The 21,227-nt window shown below is 32.8% G+C and overlaps 1 protein-coding gene across 1 annotated transcript in view; it reads left to right on the top strand.

The window, feature by feature from the left end:
- Positions 1-21,227, top strand: part of LOC115883591 (neurotrimin-like) — a 310,522-nt gene that overhangs the window by 212,490 nt on the left and 76,805 nt on the right. Inside the window, exons 3-4 of the mRNA XM_030901948.1 lie at positions 5,946-6,153; positions 15,299-15,457. Coding sequence (XP_030757808.1) covers positions 5,946-6,153; positions 15,299-15,457 — 367 coding nt within the window. The remainder of the gene's footprint in view (positions 1-5,945; positions 6,154-15,298; positions 15,458-21,227) is intronic.

Below are 21,227 nucleotides of genomic sequence, written 5' to 3'. Positions count from 1 at the left end.
GATAAGGTTGAGTTTGGGGGGAACCACAGTACAGTTTTATGATTAAACCAGCTAGAAAATAAAAAAAATATTTTGCGACTTACTTTTTTACAGATATTTTTATTTCATAAATCTACCTAATTTTGAAGGCGCTCGTTGTTTTCCGGAGTATTTTAATCAGATATATCAAAAAAGTGACTTCCGTTGACAAAACTGATGTCTGGATTAATGACTCAGAATTATTATAATATGAAATTAGGTAGGCACTTATAGTTATATTCGAGGAGTGATTATGAATCCATTTGTAATTAGGTAGTTTGGTTAGGTTTTTATGTATTCTTGGTAGCGAATATGAAACCAAACGTAACGTAAGTGCTTAGCGACGAATTTTAAGTAACTAAAATCCAACGTAATATGACGTTGGTAATTGGTAGAATTACATTCCCTATTAGGTCAGATACCGACGTCTGTCGAGGCGACCCGAATCTGTATTCCCCATTTAGGTGCAAATAAGGGTCGTCAGGCGGTCGAACCGACGCGACGTTGATACCCGACGTCGGGTTTATTGGACGCGACGTATACCCGACGTTAGATAACGTCCAAATGCTACTTGGGAATAAACTAGGATTTTCCATTCGTTGCCAAACTGCTTTTTATTATTAAAAGAAACACGACCATGATATTTTTATTCCATTATAAAATTTAAAATAGTAAAGCAATTAAGCATTAAATGAAAAAATTGACGTTAGCAAATTAATGTGGTTGATATATTACAAAAATATAACGAAATTATTTATTACTTAATAATTGGTTGTGGTATTTAATCGAATACTAATACCAATATACAGGTAAATCTGGCAAATGTTTTCGGTGTAAGAGAGATGGGAAAATAAGGATAGAATATTGGCTGATGAAGGAGAAAGGTAAACAATTGTATCTCTTGAGTTTAAATATCTTTGATATAATCTTATTTTATACATACCTATATAAATGCTTAAAAAAAACTCAAACTTGGAAACTAATGTCCAATATTTTTATTTATCACAGTTTCCGAAATTAATTAAATCGAAACGTTTAAGTGATATTTTCAAGTGATAAGTCAATAACTCGCAAACGGTTGGTTTGAAGCACATTGTGTGTATTTCGATTTTTGCTCAGAATTAAAGAAAGAACCGAATTATGCAATAATATACAGAGAGTTCCATTTAAAAAAATGAAACTTTGATGTGCCACGACTTTATGACCGACTCTGTATACTTAAATTTATTACCCGCTAATAGATATTTATAAACACTATAACTTTTTTATTTAACTTTTTGCGGTACCTCCTATATTTTACCTAATAATCGATCGTTTCCATACATATCAGCGACCCTGTATATGATAACCCGTACAAGCAAGGTGATAAAAATATTAAACGTAAATGTCAAGCTTATTTTACCTGGATTTAAAGGGAGGTAATCAGAAATTATGAGCGTGCTAGCCTTTGGGAGGGTTATGTTGCGCTACACGCAACGTTATAAATGGTTCTAGTGCGGCGCTACTTGTTGGAAATAAATTTTAACGACTGACCACTTTATAAATATTTATTTTAATATATTTTTATATGCTCGAGGTTTACGGATTTTTATGTTCTAAAGTTAGAAGTAGGCACCTATATGAAAAATGTGGGTCAAAATTATCGCGAGGTATACAGGATGAGTCTTAAATATAAGCATTTTGGGGGGGGGGGGGGGGTGGCTGGTACATATTTTGAAACCTAGAACGTCTATCTAGGATTCAAGCAATAAAAAAACAAACACGTATTACATATACCGGATGTGTCTCAAAAGTGGCTCACCCCTATAACTATTTTATTTTTCCAGATAAAAACACGATACTTGGTATGTTAGTATATGACATAAATTAGGATTGATTGACTTATTTAATTGTTTTTGGTCACTTCCTGTTTCACCGGAAATGACTACAACTTTTTAGTTTTAAATGACACTCTCGGATTTTTGTTTATTTTATTCGATAGAAAATGACACTCTGAAATGTCAACTTTTGACATTTTCGCGTATGGTTTATTTTTAATTGTAACATGCAGTCCATAACGGCAATTTGACTCATTGACTGAAATACCAAGTTTAATTATTCGTAAAAAAATGCTTTTTTCTAATACGCTAATGAGCCACCCTTGTTCAATTTGAACAAATTTGAAATATGATTAAAAATACGTTTTGGGCAACTATTAATAGGTCAGAACAAGGCACAAAATTAGAGGATCAAATCTGTTTTTCCAAGACTCCTTGATTAAAAATTAGTGTTTTTAGCACAGCCATGGCACTCTAGATTGAAATTTAAAATACAATTTTTTTTCTATTCAGGGAGTCATTTTCTATCGAATAAAGTAAAAATATACCGAGGGTGCCATTCAAAAATGAAAAGTTGTAGTCACTTCCGGTGAAACAGGAAGTGGCCAAAAACAATTGAATACGTCAATCAATCCCAATTTATCTCATATACTAACACACGAAATCTTATTTTTTATCCGAAAGAATAAAAATGTTATAAGGGTAAGCCACTTTTAAGACGCACCCTGTATATAGTTAAAAGTATTACAATTAGAAAATTAATATACATACGTCTTAACAAATAGATAGCTTTTATCTTATACAGGGTCATTAGGTATACAAGGCAATTAGCTCCCATAATAAAAAAAAAAACTTAAAAATGTTGAATAAGTGCAAAGCTAAAGTGGTCCGATAAATAGGCCCGATTCTGCTTTGTTTCATAGATACAAGGTGTTAAAATCTTAATAATCTTTCGATTGATTATAATTTTCTTCCAAGTACTTTTAGTGATTCGAATGAAATTTTGATGTTACTATAAGTGCTACATATTTTAAAGTGGTAACCAACTCAAGGCGGAACTCAAGAACTTGGAAGATTCCATCCGCAACCTGGAATGGAAATCTTGCAATGGTCTAAGACACTCGAAGAAGTTTCTGAGCGCTTATGATCAAGAAAAATCACAGATCTTCCTGGGTCTGAGTAAGAACAATCTTCGGATTGTCACAGGGTTTTTAACAGGACACTGTCTCCTCAATGAACACCTCAGTAGATTGAAACTAAGAAGAAACGGCGAATGCAGATTCTGTGGGGAAGATGGTGAAACACCAGTACACCTCATCACTGAGTGCGCCGAGACGACAACCATTCGTGCCATGAATTTTCAGATACTGGCTTTTGTCCCAGATACTGGCTTTTGTCAAAGCCCTGGGATTGTATGATGAGTTATGATTCAAGAAAGGGGGACACAATGGATCTGTAAGGTCGAAGTGATTAACCCCCCTCCCACTCATTCTAAATTCTAAAAAAAAAATCTACATATTTTAATACTAAAAAAGTGTCGATAAATTTACAGGGACGTGCATATGAGTTATCACTGGAATATTTTTCAAAAAAAAACATGTGCGCCACTGAGCGAGAGAGAGAGGTATTGATTTATAGAGCGCGTCAACAGCGAGGGGTTTTTAGCGCTCAATAATAAGCTTTATATAACATGAGGTTATTTTAAATTATTTTAAGTTAGAAATTAAAGTTTTTTCGTTATGTTGATGCTGTCTAAAAATTCCATAACTTTATTAATCTTCGAAATGTTAAAAGTCGCGAAAATATTCTCATAGGTAACAGCATTAAAGAATCTAGACCTATGGGAGGCAACAGGTAAGCATTCAAAAAGAATGTGTCTTATTGACATTAATTTGTTTCATAAGGTGCATTTCGGAGGGGGTTCATTTCTGATAATATATGATTTGGTAAGATATGAGTGTCCTGTGAGGGTTCTAACAACTTTCCAGAAAGATCCGCGTTCAAGAGAATATATATTTTGACACAGATGAAGAAGTAGCATATGTGATCTAAGTTTATTAGTTCCGTCGAGGATGTCCCATTCATTTTGAAGTATACTGAAGAACACTTTTTTGTGGGAATTTCTGAAATCGACAACGGATGGAGTTCCTTCAATATTCTGTAAGAGCGTTGCCTCCTTAGCCAATTTGTCTGCTCGTTCGTTACCAGTAATGTCAGAGTGTCCAGGAATCCACATAAAGTTAACATTGTAGTTTCTTTCAGTAAGTTTATACAGAGAAGACCAGGCTACTAGTAACATAGCAAGTTGCCGGACGAATTTACGTTTACCCAATTTGCGCTCGTACTCGAGATTCACTGCCGGCTAGTCGGCTAGTCAGGCAGTACGCAGTTGCAGTTGTGCTTGGACGGGTCGGTCGTGACAGACTAGGAATACGACGCGAGGAGTGCCGAGTATTTATTATTTACATTTTAAGTGTTTACCTTCACTTAAGGTAACATTTAAAATAAAAATACTTAAATCTTTATTATTTGAGTGTGTTTACAAGCCAAAACTAAAAATAAATAAATTCTCTAAACCCAAAAAAAAACTAAAATATTACTCTAAATAAAAAAAAGTTATAACAAGTGTTGAAAAAGACCACCTTCTTGTGCTAGACAGAAGCCTAGGCGGTCGTAAAATCCCCGTCTGACATTGGCTAACATATTAGGGCTAATAGTTTGGAACGCCTCTCGTATTTTTACTTGAAGCTCATCCAGATTATTAGCCTTATTATGACCAAACACTTTAGGTTTTACATAACCCCACAAAAAGAAATCATTGGGAGAAAGATCTGGTGATCTAGCGGGTCACAAAATAGTTCCATATCCACTAATTAAACGGTTAAACACTTGCTTTAACTCCTGTTCTTCATTAATGAACACATCAGGCTTCTTCTGTTTTTGTGGGGACACGCACCCATGTGTTTCAAAATTATTAATAACTCTTGATATAGTAGGTAAAGATAGAATTGCCCTGTTTACAAAAGTTTGTGGAAAAATTGTTTGTATATCTCGATAAGACCTATTTTGGAAATACCATTTTACAATTTGAATTTTCTTAAGAACTTCGTAAACATCCATTATTTTACTTAAAAAAAAATTTACACGAGAACTGTCGCGAGAATCTATGTATTCGCTTTGGCTATTAAAACACGAATATATACAAATTATGAAACATTCTTATCACATATCTACCTATTTTTATTTTATCGCATTTTTTCGCCTGCTTTTTATCCGGCGGACGGGTATACGCTAATTCGTCCGGTTCTGCCTATGTTACTACTACGGTGGTCCGGTCTGTATACTAGATCTCGAATGCTGCAAGTTAGAGATTTACAACTTTCGCATGTTAATAATATTATTTTTTTTAAGGTTGTTATTGGACTTGACTCAAGGTAAATTAATAAAATTGCTTTTATCTCATCAAGGAGGTTGAAATCGACAAAATATTAAGAGATAACTTTTAATCGGCATTAAACTGCTTATACTGTTTCACTAACAAGAGAAAAAAAGTCAGTGGCGTACATGCTTTTTTTTAGAAAAATATTCCAGTGATAACCCATATGCACGTCCCTGGTGAATATGTCGACACTTTTTTGACTTTAAAATATGTCGCATTTATAGTAACTTTTACCCTCAAAATTTTATTCGAAACGCTAAAAGTACGTGAAAGAAAATTATAATAAATCGAAAAAATATTAAGATTTTAACACCCTGTAGCTGCGAAACAAAGCAGAATCGGACCTATGTTGATATGAAAAATAAATCTTATTTTTACGTGAGGAATCTCGCTACGAGAGATGGCACATGTTTTTTGAAAAACCCTGTATATTTCTACGAAGAACGGTGAAATTTTTACCCAATTATTAATTATAACATTTTTATGTTCTTTAATAATAAGAACAACGGTAATACAACACACAGTATACAGCCAACAACCGAGCTAAAATTCTAGAACTCCAACCTCCTCCCTAACAATCTTAATTAAATCTGCAACTGTCATTAACCGTTTCGCCCGCACCAATTAATTTCACCCCCAATTAATCCGGACATGTCCCGTTCCCGTTCCAGGTCGCCTGGCTGCGGGTGGACACCCAGACCATCCTGACCATCCACGGCCACGTCATCACCAAAAATCACCGGATCGCCGTCACGCACACCGAGCACCGCAACTGGTATCTGCACATACGTGACGTCAGGGAGTCGGACAAGGGCTGGTACATGTGTCAGATCAACACGGACCCGATGAAGAGCCAAGTGGGCTATTTGAACGTTGTCGGTAAGTAATTATCAGGCGTTTTGTTTCGTTTATTTTATACTAGGTGTTTCTCCAAAGTGGCTCATTCCTAAAACTTTTTTATTTTTTTCAGATAAAAATACGAGATTTATAGAATACGTTAGTATAATATGACATTTTTTCGGTCACTTCCTGTTTCACCGGAAGTGACGACTAAGGTTTTTTTAATGGTACTCTCGGTATTTTTTCCGTTATTCGATAGAAAATGACACTGAATATAATGACGTATCATATATCAGGTTTTGACATTCTGGCTTAAAAAAGTCGTATTTTAAATTTCAATCTAGAATGCCATGGCTGTTCTAAAAACACTAATTTTTAATCAAGGAGCCTTAGAAAAATAGATTTGATTATCTAATGTTTTTGGTATCTTATCCTGGCCGGTTTAAAGATGCCAAAATCGTATTTTTAACAATAACTCAATTTTTTTCAAATGGAACAAGTGTGTCTCATTGCCATATTTGGAAAAAAGCATTTTTTACGAATAATTTGGTACCACACACTTAAGGCACTCTCACGACTCGTCTACTTGGCAAGTACGCCAATATTTGCGTACTTGGCAAGTATCCACCAGTCCCCACTTTGTAAACAACATCGGCAAGTGTGGCGCTCACACGACGCACAGTGGTCCAGAATTTGAAAAAGCTGCTCATTGGATATTTTATTGATTAAATTGGGAATTTTTGAAGATAATATGCAAATTTATGAATATTTACTGTAATTTGTTATAAAAGTAGGTATCAAAAAGGTATGTTAGGCTATACTTAACTAATTTTTATTTATAGTGTCCGAAATTGATGTTTATATTGCGATCGCGGAAACTGCTAGAGTTAAAAAAAATGGTTAAATAGGGAAAGTTTTCAGACAATTCTGTTTGTAATCTATGTTTGTGTTTCTATTTCTATCAATTTTGGTTTTTGAGATATTTTGAAAAATCTCAAAAGAGGCATTTTTGAAAAGACCATGTAATTTCATTATTTATGAAAATTTTTGATATCTGTCAAAACTTTCTTAAAACAACTTTTTAAGTAGATAATATCTGTGTAATCAGACTTATGGCAAAACAACGAAAAGTATGATTTTTAATAAATTTGGCAACTTGAAATACATGAAATATTACAAAACCCTTTGGAAAAATAATTAAAGAACTAGACAACGTTTATTTTACATTTTACAAAAAGGGATTTCAATAAATAAATAAATAAACAATCATGTTCTCAAGAAAATTCATAGTAATTAAGTGCGAAATAATTTTTTATGAAGTTATATTCAAAATTACAATATTATTTAAAAATTATATCGTATCCTCGTATTCATGAGTCGTTTTTTGGGAAACGGATAGCTCAACAAATTGTTTTTTTGCTGATGGACCAGACTCTTCAAAATTCATGAGCTCTACTTCCTCTTCAATAATCGGCTGACTTAGCCAGACATTATTTCTTGCCCAAAAAATTATTCCAACAATAATTGCTGCTTCGCCATCTGTGTACCCAACCACTTAAAAATGATTTGATCTTACCTAGCTGTGCCGAACCACTCTTTCGTTCGTCTAAAAAAAACACAAATGTCATTTGCTATATCGATTTCCTTTCTATTTTGAAATCCATTTTTTAGAAAAGGCGCAAACGGTTTGGCGTGTGATTACACCTGATGTGACGACTTTTTCTGTCATCACTCAAACAGAAAGAAAAAGGTATCCGTTGCTCAGGGTTAGAGGAGAGCTGGGTTCGTAGGTAAGACTTGTGACCTGTGGTGACTTAATAATGTTGTTAAATAATAAAATAAAAGTAATAATGTATAGGCTGCAAAGATTCTAAAATTGATGTTAAGTATTCAAATAGTAATGGTCAAAGACAGTAAAAGGGCGCCACTTACTTTGGGTATGAAAAGGTAAAGTAAGAAACCAGTAAGAAAATTTGATCATGAAATAGCTAAAATAAAATAATCAACAGCAATAAGGGTCTATTATGTTCACCAAGAATAAAAGTCAGATATAACTATCCTACGTTGAACATTTATTTAAAAACGAACACAATTATCAATCAGTTTAAACCCAGTTTCAATTATCCCAATGAAATCGTTAGTTACTTTAAGTAAACACAAATTTAGTTAGAGTTCTCTCCATATATCACATCTCTCCACATATACTATACTACGTAATATATATAAACAGGTGAAATTTATGTAAGTACCAATACGATGATGTTTCGAAACAAGTCGTGTACAATAACCTTCAAAAATGAATCCGTGTTAGCGATTCTCACATAAAAGATCATACTGAAGTAAAACGTACCGTTAAGGACAAAGCATGACTTATAATGTTAACTACAAGGTAAATTTTGACTATAATATATGGAATAAATGACAACAATTTACAGAGATATTCAAAATATTGTCTCAAAGTAAAAAAAATTTAGGGAATACCTTGTGTGTTGAACTTAGAACTTATCTGTATTTTTTTTTTTTTTGTGACGTAGTGAACAGGTAGGCAGGCAGTCTCCAGACTAACGGAAGTGGATGTAGACTCTTCGATAGTAGCAGGAGTCTTCGATATCAGTAGAATAAATGTAGAGTCATAAATACTGTCTCAAAAGTGGTTACTCATATGCCAATTACTTATACGTCAATTTCTTATACGCCAGTTACTGGTCTGAAAATCAGCTGTACACATTCCAAAATATGGCCAAACTATATGCTGATCCAAACCAGTAATGCACAATCAAACATTATCAAAATAAATAAAAAACGGGAATAATGTGATCTTATTCCTGGAAAAGGCCAAAAAAAACACGAACTAGGCTCTGAACAGTATATTCTACAGGATTTCAAATCTCCACCTTTGGATACCCGTGCCTTTACTGTTAGGAAAAGTGTTTCAGAAAGCCCTTTTTCTCTGAGATTCGTCGGACGCTGAACCACGCGTCTTTTTCTGATCTCAATCTCTCGGACCAAGCCTCCTTCCCTCTTTTTCGCAAAACGGAAGTCTTCCAATTGACAGGTCATATGACCAAAGGCAATTAAGTGAACTCTATCGTCTATTCTGAATGAAATTTGTTTTTATGGAAAGGAACCGCTACCTGTACCGAATGAAGTTTAACATCTAGCGAATAGATGGCGCCAGCAATATTAAAATTTGGAATTTTATAAAAAGAAAAATAAAACGCAACACTGAAAGTCAAAAAGGTAAACCTAGAAGTGGAACAAAGAGAATAGTAGGTATTTTAACACAGAGTATTTTCAGTTTCATAATAGTTTTGGAACAGTTACTAAATAAAATACTTGACTTTATTACTTTAAATAATTATTACTGCGCAAGGGGGCTGCAGGGGGGTACGAAATTTGGACGGTAAAAACCTATTAGTGAACAGAATATTTCTGTAAAAAAATTATAACATGTTCTTTTATTCAATATATTATTGTCGGAAACATTGGTCAAAACCATTTTAAGTGAAGGTAGATTAAGGTCTGGTATCAATAATAAATGTATTAAATATAATATTATATAATAAATATAATATATAATTAAATTTGCAACTCGAACTTTCGCATCTACGAGCAGCTTTTTCAAATTCTGAACCATTGTGCGACGGCGACGTGTCCTTTCAACAAGTAAGCCAGCACAAACATTGTTTAAATCATTGGCAAGTAAACAGTATAGTCGCATCGATGAAAACCGGTCGTCCTCAAATTGTCGTTCCTAGTGTGCTATTTTTCTTTTTAAGTTCTTTTACTGTACACTGCAATACGATTTCTATGTTCTTGAACAGCAGTTTGAAAGAACAGCAGTTTGAAAAATGCAATTGCAGTTTGAAAAAGCAATTTAGTGTTTTTAAAGAAATATCTAGTTTTCGGTTGAATAATTAGAAAAATATATATTACTACCAATTCTGAATTATTAATATTGTGAATTATCGCCATATTCTGAAATACCGAAATAAAAATGTCAAAATGCAAAACAAAACAGGGGAAAACCTAAATCTAAACTATTATTTTTCGTTGTAGGAAGCAAATTAATATTTAAGTATGTTTTTATTACAATACATAAATTTATAACATATTATAATACTAAGAGCAAGATGCACGCTTGTCGCCCATGCGTTACATCTCTAGTTTTTGCCATTTACGCGTGGACTACTCTGGTTTTTCCTTTGTACAGCAAAATAACCAAGCTGTAATATCTCTGGAACTAAGCGTATTATTGCTTTCTTTTTTCTCGAATGAAGTTAACAGTTGTCTATAAAGTTGTATCGCTATCTTAATTTCTATGAAAATGTGACATATCTGTTTTTTCCCGTGTAGTCTTCATTTGTCCACTCCATTTATTGCTGTGGGAACGATTTCGGTATGTCGCCAGTATTGTTAAGTTATTAATGTAAATTTTTGATATTATATAATCTATTATTGTCTTTTAACATTTTAAATTATCCGCAGTTAACTCGACATACTCTATAAGAGTACAATTATTATTTGCGCAGTCGTTTTTTTTGCGCCTCGGCAAGTATAGACAAGACTAGCCAAGTACACTTGGCAAGTGTACGAATAATTATTGCGATCCTTTGCCTCGGGCTATGTTTACCGACAAAGAGTGGGATTGCGACGAGTGATAAAGGAAACCGTTCTCACGACGCGACATGGCGAGTATATATTCCAAAAACAAATGTTTGTCAAGTACACGAGTCGGGAGAATGCGCCTTTAGAAATACCTACAGCCGATAAAAATTTTATCGGCAACATAACGTTCTTGTTACCTTTAAACTTTGTAAAAATACCTTTTTGCCATTTTATTTTTATTCCCTTTCCTTCTAATCGAGTTACCTTCGTCGTTACGTGTCGCCCGTCGATCGGGCCATCGACTTCTGGCTTTCCTTTTGTGACAGAGATATTAATAACCGGAATACTACACCACCTTCGAGAAGTCATTAATTTCCTTAACGACCATTAGTCGACTACAATGTTGGGAGCGATTTTCCGCCACGGTGATTTTCTCTTTTTCCTCCCGCGATAATCGATAAGGAAACGCGTCTTGCACCGTTTCCAATACAACCTACACGCCCTCGGGGAATATTACGAACAAATCATCGGCGATACGAGCTGCGATATGTCGTGTCTCAACGTCAAGACATTTGGCATCGATGTATTTTAATTCTATTCGTAATGTTTGGATGGATTCTAGAAAGTAGAATGTATGGGAGGAGGGTCCCAAAGTCCCAAGTAGCATTTTTGGACGTATTTTAGGTAATGTTTCTAATAATTGTATCTGTTTCTTGACACAAAATGGAAACGGTATGCCACAAATAGGAAACATTTTCGAAACCTATAACATATACCTAATCTATACTAATATATAAAATCCTTAAGTGACTGATATACTGATTAATCACGATCCTGCTCAAACCACTCAACGTAAGAAGCTCAATTTTGGCATACATGTTGATTCTAGTTTCGACATGTTGATACATGTTGATTCTAGGGCATACATGTTGATTCTAGGTTCGATAAGAAGGGATTTTTCGAAATTCCAGTTCCAAGGGGGTGAAACCATCCCCTCAAATATTACAATATTTTTTTATTTAAAAAACGGTCAATTTTCCGAAAAAACGCTTAAACACGTATATTTTATTTTGTTTTTTTACATATTTTAAGATTTTTTTAAAAATGTATACAGGGTGTTTCAAAAAAATCTGGTCATTGATTAATCACGATCCTGCTTAAGCGCTTGACGTAAAAAACAAATTGACTTTAGAGTGTAGAGGTTCGAAAAGGGATTTTTCGAAACTCGAATTCTAAGGGGGTGAAACTATCCCTCAAATATTAAAATATTTTTTATTTAAAAACCGGTGAGTTTTTCGGAAAAACTCTTAAACACGTATATTTTATTTTGTTGTTTTACATATTTTAAGTTTTTTCATAAAATATGACCAACAAGTGCTTCATATTGAGAAGAATTTCAACGCATAAGTCACAGAACAGCTATCTAGCAACTACCGCATCTAATCGTTCAACCTTGACAAGTGAAAAAATGCGTAAACATCTAGAAATAATAAGAAAAAAACAGCAAATTGGTCGAAGGAATTTACCCTTGTCATTTGCTCTGATAAATGTTTAAATAAACTTTTCAAATTTCAATCCTTCATATTTTCTCAATGACTCGACCGATTTTCAAAAACGAAGCCGGAGAGTATAGAGTATAGAAAGCCCTTTTCATTGCGGTACCACTTGACCCCCCTTTCCGTTTGAAAAAAATTGGTAGATGACACCCCCGCTTAGAGGGTTGAAGATTTTGCAATCATTTTTGAGGCTAAAGTTGCCCCCCTCACAAGCAAAATTGACGTGTTTTTGAATTCTTTGAAAAAAAAATTACCCTGGCCGTTATGCCTTGCGGAACGTTTTCGATGGGCTACATAATACTCTGTATGCTACAAAAAAAGTTGGAAATTAGTGATTGTTAACAATTACTAGTAAAAGCTCACATTCACTGATTTGCTAAGACTACGCCAGTAAAAGTTCAACAGCTATTTTTAAAACCAAATTTTACTAGTGAATGCTAATATTCCCTGGACGGGAGTGAGTTTGAAAAACTCAGTTAGTGCGGTTGTCACATGTTGTAAAATATATGGATAAATAAGGGTAAGTTGAATAATAGGCATTATAAGGATAAAATTAAATTGGGCTAAACATGTAAAATGTGGGAAATTAAAAGACAAGGTTTTTTACAATCATGACTTGAGCACAAAAACGAAACTGGCAGTGTACCGAGCAATAATAATTCCCACCATGTTATATGGAAGCGAAACCTGGGTGCCGTACCGCCGACACATGAACGCATTAAACAAGTTACAACAGAGATATCTTAGACAATTCTTAAGAATAAAATGGTTCTATCATGTCTCAAACATATCGGTCCTTGAAAAGGCTAACTGCGAGAGTATTGAAGTCATGATTACAATGTCCGGCTAAAAATGGGCTGGTCACCAATGCAGAATGCAAGAAAACCGCATACCTAAATCTCTGCTTTACGGTGAGCATGGAGACGGTAAAAGGAGGCCGGCTGGACAACTCAAAAGGTTCAAGGATTTTTCCACGAAAACTTAAAGGGTATTAACAAGCAGAATGAGTGGGAAGAAGCAGCTCACAATAGAACGGAATGGAGAAAAATTGTAAAGTCAGTTAACAGCGACAACTAAAAAGTAAAGAAGCAACAAAGCAATGAGATTTTTGAATGTCTGGAGTGCGGTAGACAGATAACATCACGTATCGGGCTTTTCAGTCACAGAAAAGCTCATAAAAGAAAACGCCTTGGGTGACCATCTTCTGATGCGTGTCAAATACTCGTCAGCGAGTAATGGCAGTATGTAGTAGTAGTAATTATGTATGGGTAGTGGTTGTTATTACATTTTTTTTTAACTAAATCAAATCATTTCTGTACCGTATAATAAATTATCATAAAATGACATAAGAAGAATATCTGTATTTATACTCACCAAATGTCCTTACTTCAGCTGTTTTAATAATTATAGTACTATAAAAACTTGAAGAATGCTTAAATGCAAAAATTGCAGAACAAAATCAAAACAATAATAGTGTAAGATTATGTTCTCATATATGACAGAATATGAAATAAATTATGGCAACTTTTTAGGCACAAAACGAGCACGAAATCTGTAAATGTGAGCCAGATCTGTTTAAGCACTGTCACAAAAATTATAGAGAAATTAAAATTTACTGCCATTGCATAGTCAATTATTGGAGCTAGTAATCAAAAAAGATTTTTTAAAAATCCCTTTTGCAGATAAAAAAGTATGATGTTACAAAAGTAGCATAAAATACAGTGACCCATTTCGTGTCCATCAGTATATTTTAAGCATTCAATATGGTGCGAAACCGATAAAATTCGCTTGCGTGTCTGGCTAAAACAATTTCGCTGTGTTTATTCAGCTTTTCTTTGTCATTCTAATTATTTTATGTTTACACCCGTACCAGGATATACCAGTCAAAACACATTTTAATGATTTATGATAGCATTTATTTATTTCAATGTCAAAAAGCTTTATTATTTCTTTATATTTTTTTAATCAAGATAATTACTTAATATTTTATTTATCCGAATATATTTATAAGAGAAAAATTGGTCAAGTGTGAGTCGGACTGGCGCACGAAGGGTTCCGTACCATTCATTATCTATACAACATTAAGTTTATAGTAAAAATAGTAATATCAAATATTAGACCAGTGTTTACAAGGTCAAATTCGATTATCAAAATATAAGTCATTTACGTCGTAGAAAGCCTTGTCTAGTAAATAAGATTTCATTGCTTTGCGAAATGAAGAAAATGATGATATGGATTTGATTTCAAATGGCAGGTGATTGTGCATTTTTTTCGAGTTGTATAATATTGAACTTTTAACTAACTCTGAGCGTGGGGTAGGTAGATAAAGATCTTGCTCCGCGTTCCTGAGTGGATAAGTGTGATACGACCTTTCTTGAGAAGCTGATACATGCTTACGTATTAGGCAAACGGATTCAAATATAAATAAGGAAGGAAGAGTTAATATTTTGCAATGAGTTCTGCTGTTTAGTCCCAGAGAATATCGAACAGCTCTCTTCTGGAGCTTGAAAATGCGACCAAATTGAGTCGCACAACACGTACCCCAGAATGGAAGGGCATATCTGAGGTGCGACTCAAAAAGTGCATAACAAACAGTTCTAGCCACTGACAAGTTAAGCTCCTTAGAAACAGATCTTAATGCAAAACAGGCAGAGCTTAATTTTTTCGACAAAGCGTCGATATGCATGTCCCATTTCAGAGAATTGTCTACAACAAGCCCTAAGAATTTTACAGGTTTTACGACGGCAATGGTGGTGTTGTTAAGTACAAAAGGCTGCAGCGAGTTTTTATACGACAAAGCTTTAGTTTTAGAAATTTTGAGACTCAGGAGGTTCGAATCGCACCAAGATTTAATGGTGATTAAGTCATTTGATATAATCCTATGAAGTGCTGTGACGTCCTTGTTGCTCCAAGTGAAGCTAGTGTCGTCCGCAAAAAGACATATTTTTCCACTGATCTTTATGTTAACAATATCGTATTATTCCTAAGTACTAATATCCATTTTCTTCTGTTTGTTCTAGTACCACCAGATATTCTGGATTATCCGACCAGTGCTGACATGGTTGTCAGAGAGGGATCCAACGTCAGCATACGTTGTGCAGCTACAGGATCACCGGAACCCTCTATAACGTGGAGAAGAGAAGGGGGTGAAGCTATTCCACTACCAAATGGACAAGATGGTAAGATATAATATCATCTCTCCAAAAAAATCCTATATGGGTATTTCGCCACGAAAGGAAAACCTACAAAATAAAATACTTATTTTTTGTCAACACTGCTGCGTTAATCCAACGGAGACTAATAATTGTCAGCAGTTACTTTGGTTGGTTAGGAATTACAAATTTGCCAAACGGGCAAAAAAATGCTTAACGTTTCGGATAGTTTATCTATGATATTACCACAAAAAAAAATTGAACAAAAAAAAACAAATTATTTTTTGTTCATTTATAAAAAATATTCAGAGTTATTTTTTATATAAGAAGATAATGGTATTTTACGGTCGACCGAAAAGATTAATTTACGAGCGATGAAATCGCGAGTGAATTAATTTCTGGAGACAATTATGCAATTTTATCGTCATGTATAAAACAATATTTTTTTCCTTAGCGAGTTACGTTTTAAAAAATATTCAGAAATTATTATTTCAAGGAATTTATTACGAGTAGAAAAAAATATTGTGCTGGGTTGGCATTGGTTTCTACGTAATTTGACAAATAAATAAAACTGTCTCTTTAGTTGTCAGTTTTGAGTCAATATTTTTTAATTCTCTTTCGTGTCGATTGCTGATTGAATTGGAGCCAGAAATGGCTCAAAACAAAATAAGTAAATTACCAACAGATCCAAAAAAAAATCCAAACTACTTCCATTTAAATCCCGAATAACTTATGAAAAGGAATACAAACGTTTTCAAAAATGGAAGCAATTAAAAAACGTGCGAGAAGAAATAAAGTTTTTAACCTATCCTCGCTGTAAAAGTTACACTGTAAAAAAAAATGAGTGAAATTTCACTCAGATTTCACTCAATACTTTCTCAATTTCTGTCCACACCCGATTGAGTGAAATTTCCACTCTACAGAACCGAGTGAATCTTCAATTCTCAGAGTGAAAAGCACTGAGTGTTTTCACTCAATCGAGATTAGACGAAAGACTCCTTTTTTACTCATTATTGTTTACCTTGAGTAGGATTTTGATCGATTTTGATAATTTATTCACTTTAAAATGAGTGAACTCACTAAGTGTTGAGTTCAAGACACCTTTTATTGAGTGACTTTTACTCAAATTTGTGTTACACTTAACTCGATTAGTACTCATATCTGAGTATTAATTTCACTCAGTATTGAGAAATATATTCTAAATTATTTTTTTAAAAGCTATATGTAAGCTAACTTGTTATTTTATAACAGGTGGGCAGGTGCCTTTCAAAGGTAAGTTTCAGTTTAGGACATGGTCTCGAACATGTCCATTTCCTAAAATTCACTTTTGGGAGGCATCTGGTCACTTGTAATAAAATAACAAGTTAGCTTACATAGCTTTTAAAAAAATCATTTAGAATATTTCGTTTTTTTTAACAAACCAAATAAAAAACTGTAGAACCTTCAAAAATATTTTTATTTGTCATTTTTATTTGACAAAAAAACAAATAAAACCAAATATAACACTATTATTATAATATCAAAAACATTTTAAAAAGTTTTCAACTCTTTTTGGAAAAAATACAGGAACTTTTTAAGCTAGATGTCTAGAAAAGTTGCATCACATCGCAAAAATCCGCTTTATTAAGAGCATTCGTCAGCTCGGCTACCAACATTCTCGAATATTTCTAATTTCTAAACTAACTTTTAATAACGAAAATCCTCCGGAAAATCCAGATACTTTTCCTCCTGAAAATTAAAAAAAAATGTTATTCTGCCAAATGTTCCAGTTCCCAGTTCCAGATTGAGGGAAAGTACCTAGATTTTCGCTACGCTAATTAGTCCAGGAAACATCCGAGCATTGCGGCAATCAGTAGACGCAGTCGAATTTGAATATATGTTAGGCGGATTTCTGCGATGTGAAAAAAAATGTTCTTAACATAAAACATATTTAGGAGTTATGAGTTCGTATTCGCTTCACCACGCCACGCGGCCACTGTCACACTTTACATCACACACACATACACTATGGACTTGTAACCTGGGCACCATAGAATAACTAACTGAAAGAAATGAAAACTCCTATGTTAAAGCCTGGAAACACGCGCTCGACGCGATCCAAGCGGGCTACTGGCAGAATTAAAAGTTCGCGCCATATTTTTAAATGGACCTTTACTGCCAGTTCATAAGTTTTTTACTTATATTTGGTAATTTCAATCTAGATTATGAACTTATTTGTAACAAAACATTTTACAAAATAAAAATAATGTATTTTGATACAAATAAATTAATAATCTAGGTTGAAATTATCCCTGAAATTAGAATAAAACACGAAAAATTTGTAACTTGATTATTTTATTATAACATTGTTAATAAAATTACATATAACACATTCAACACTATACAAGTATATATAAAAGTTATCAGAATTTATACAATCAGTTATAAGTAATTATAAAAAAGGTTATAAATTATAAATAAATAATTCATTATATAAAAGACATATAGTTACCGTGAATATAATTTGGTATAACTTTAATCTCAACTTTAATGACCTATTCAAATAGAAACATCTTACAATTCACATTATATAATACACAAAGCCAAGGGACAAAATTGTTATTAAATCTATTCTCGATGACTCGAAGCATTTTTTTTTCAAATAAAACAGGACATATAGGGCTTATAAATAATACAAGGGTATAGAAAATATATAAATAAGTAAATACAAATATATTTTCAACCTAATGATTAATGATTATACTCGTTTAAATAAATAAATGATCTTTTTAAAATTACTTGTTTGTCTTTGCAAATTTGTATATTTAATATTTATCTAAAAGCGTACACTTACATAAATTACTGCACAACCTTTAAAATTAAGCTTTTAATATGTTATACAAATTCTTGATTCGATATAAATACACTTAAATAAAACTTTAAAATTAATGATCTTCCAAATTTCTGAGACAGCCATTTTGTTGAAAGAATTTGTTTTGATTATGAGAAATTTCATAAAAATTATCACAGGGATTAATTAATCTTATATATGAAACTACTTGGCTTTTAAATTTCACAATCCTATCGTCCAAAATACTCTAAATTCGCAAAAATCCGTAAATATTCCCATAAAAACAAATCACAATTCACTTCCACTTCACAGAAACTGACAGACATTGCCAGATATGGAATGACGTTTATTTTTCAATTTATTTTACTGATCTAACTGATCCGGGTCACTTAGAAATTAAATTTTTATTAAATTATTTAATTATAATTGTTTCTGGCGAAAGCAACTTCATATCAATGTTTATTCATAGGGTAACAAAGCACATCACTGTTAAATTATCAACATTTTATATAAATATTTATATTTTTCAACTACTCCAATTACTCCACAGAGAATCAAACGAATTGTTAATTAAACTATACTCTGTGGATGACTTGATAAAATCATGGTGAAATTAAAGTCCCTAGATGCATATCTAGGGACTTTAGATGAAATTTCTACGCAGCGCCATCTATCCCTCTACTGGCAGAAACTCCGCCGTGTTTCCAAAATTCAAATGGCAGTTTCATCCGCCTGCTGGGCACCTTCGAAGGAACAAGACAACCTACGACTCGAACAGATAATTAAAAACTGAGGAACAGGGAAATAGCTTATTCGGTATCGAAGAAGCGCGTATGACGTATGATTAGTAATGAGCGAAAATACTCTAAACTGGGTGATTTCACTCAAATTTTTATTGTGTAAAACTATAACATGAGTTTTTAAGTGAATTTTTCTATTCCATTACTCAAAGATAGGGGTTATAACTCGAACATGAGCTTATTCAATAGCTATTGATTAAATAGAGATCATATTTGAGTAAAATGATGAATTTACTCTATTTTAGATAAAAATGTACTCAATTATTTCACTCAAAAAATTCACTCCCTGAGAAATATGTGTTCACTCAGGCTGATTTTTTACAGTGTATCATTTAATCCACCAAAGTAATCTACCCTTGAAGTTAAAGTACTATTTTATCTACTATTTTTAATAAATATAAGGCAATTTTAACAGTTGCTATGGAAAAAATGACAAAATGTTCTTTATTTTAGTCTCAAGTTCAATTAGAACTAACTAATAAACTTATTTTATATTCTATTTTGAATCATAGTTTTTATATTTAAGCTATTATTTGTTTTTATCTGATCTAATACTTTTATAATTATTGTAATGCTGAGAATTATAAACCTGTTAATAAATCAACAAAGTACGCCTTTCAAATTTGTTATAATAGAATTTCCTCCAAAATTACTCTGTAACTACAATATTTCACTCAATTACTGGTCAAAGTAATAAATAGCTCTGTTGCCTTTGAACATAACTTAGTTATACTGGCATAAAGGATCATAATACTGTTGTTGTGTTAGGTTATTTTGATCATATACATCTAGATTTCAAATAATGGTTTAAATATCGATATTGATATTATGTAAGCATCGGCTGATGAAATTTCAATGTGCTATGTGGGCATGGGATACACATCAAAGTAAAAATCTGCCCCCGCGGCTTTATTGACTCGCACTCAGGGGATCGATTTGGTTTTGAATCAAAATAATTCACCTAAACTTTTAGCTGTTCCACTCAAACGGGTTTCGAGATTTTCAAAAAAGACTGTTTTTTCAATTTTATTTTTATTTGTAGAGTAAAATTCAAAATGAATTAATGATGATTTTTTTTCTAATTTTTAGAAGTTTAAGACATGAAAAAATAATATGATCATGATTCTTAAACGAAAAGCCGATCTTTAGCGGTGGAAAGAAAATTAAAATCTTAATTTTTTTACCTTTGTAAAATATATCATTCACTAAAAATCGTCAGAAAATGTCTTTTATACTTCTTTACACTCAGGATTTTTTTAGAATTTTTTGAAGCGGTGGAACAATATGAGAAAATTAAACTACTTAGTTTTAAGTAACTTATATATTTTTTAGTTTAAAAAACTGCGTAGAAAATATTTTTTACTTCAAATTCACAATGATATTGCTTATTATACATTTTCAATCATATTGCTACGCATGCAATGATTACGTAAAGACTAGGTTTTTAAAAAAATCGCGTCAAGCTGACGCGTTATAACGCCATCTACTGGGATTTTCAGTAACCAGCAATAATATTCCTTTAAAGTTTCGGTTATTTAAGTAACCTAACAATAAACTATACTTGTATTCATTTAAAACTTCCCAATATGGCGGACTTGAGTATGGGAGGCTTAAAAAACGAAAATCTCTAGACTGGAATCGACTGTAATTCAAATCGTTCAAATTGATAATCTGTGGTAAATCCAATTGAACTCTGACACTTGACTGACATTGACGTTTCCTTTTTCTAAATATTTTCAATATTTTTTGAGTTTTTATACACAAATTCTACTTGATTTTGTTCTCTTATTTAACCTGCAGCCTACAGTACTAATTGTATAGTTTTAAATAATCTTTTCACCGATCAAGAACTGAGGAATAGGCTGGAAGATATTCAAAATGTGGAAAACTCTTAAAAACGTATTAGAAAACATGGACTCGTCCACAAATTCGTGAAAATAAATTAGTCCAGATGTTTGTAAAAAGTATCAGTAATTTTCAGGTTTGTAATATGTATATGATAATAAATAGATTAAAACTTGTATTTCAGGAAACACGGCGGGCATTACAGATTGTCGTAAATCAGTTTTAAAATATAAAGAAGGTTTAAAAGTTGAGTTATAGTAGAGAATACCTAAAGAAGGTAATGTTGGTAATGGGACCAAAGATCAAATAACTCTTGAAATAT

The sequence above is a fragment of the Sitophilus oryzae genome, unplaced genomic scaffold (assembly GCF_002938485.1).
Source record: "Sitophilus oryzae breed Bouriz unplaced genomic scaffold, Soryzae_2.0 scaffold_1963_pilon_pilon, whole genome shotgun sequence".
Lineage (NCBI taxonomy): Eukaryota > Metazoa > Arthropoda > Insecta > Coleoptera > Curculionidae > Sitophilus > Sitophilus oryzae.
This window is presented reverse-complemented; position numbering and strand designations above follow the sequence as displayed.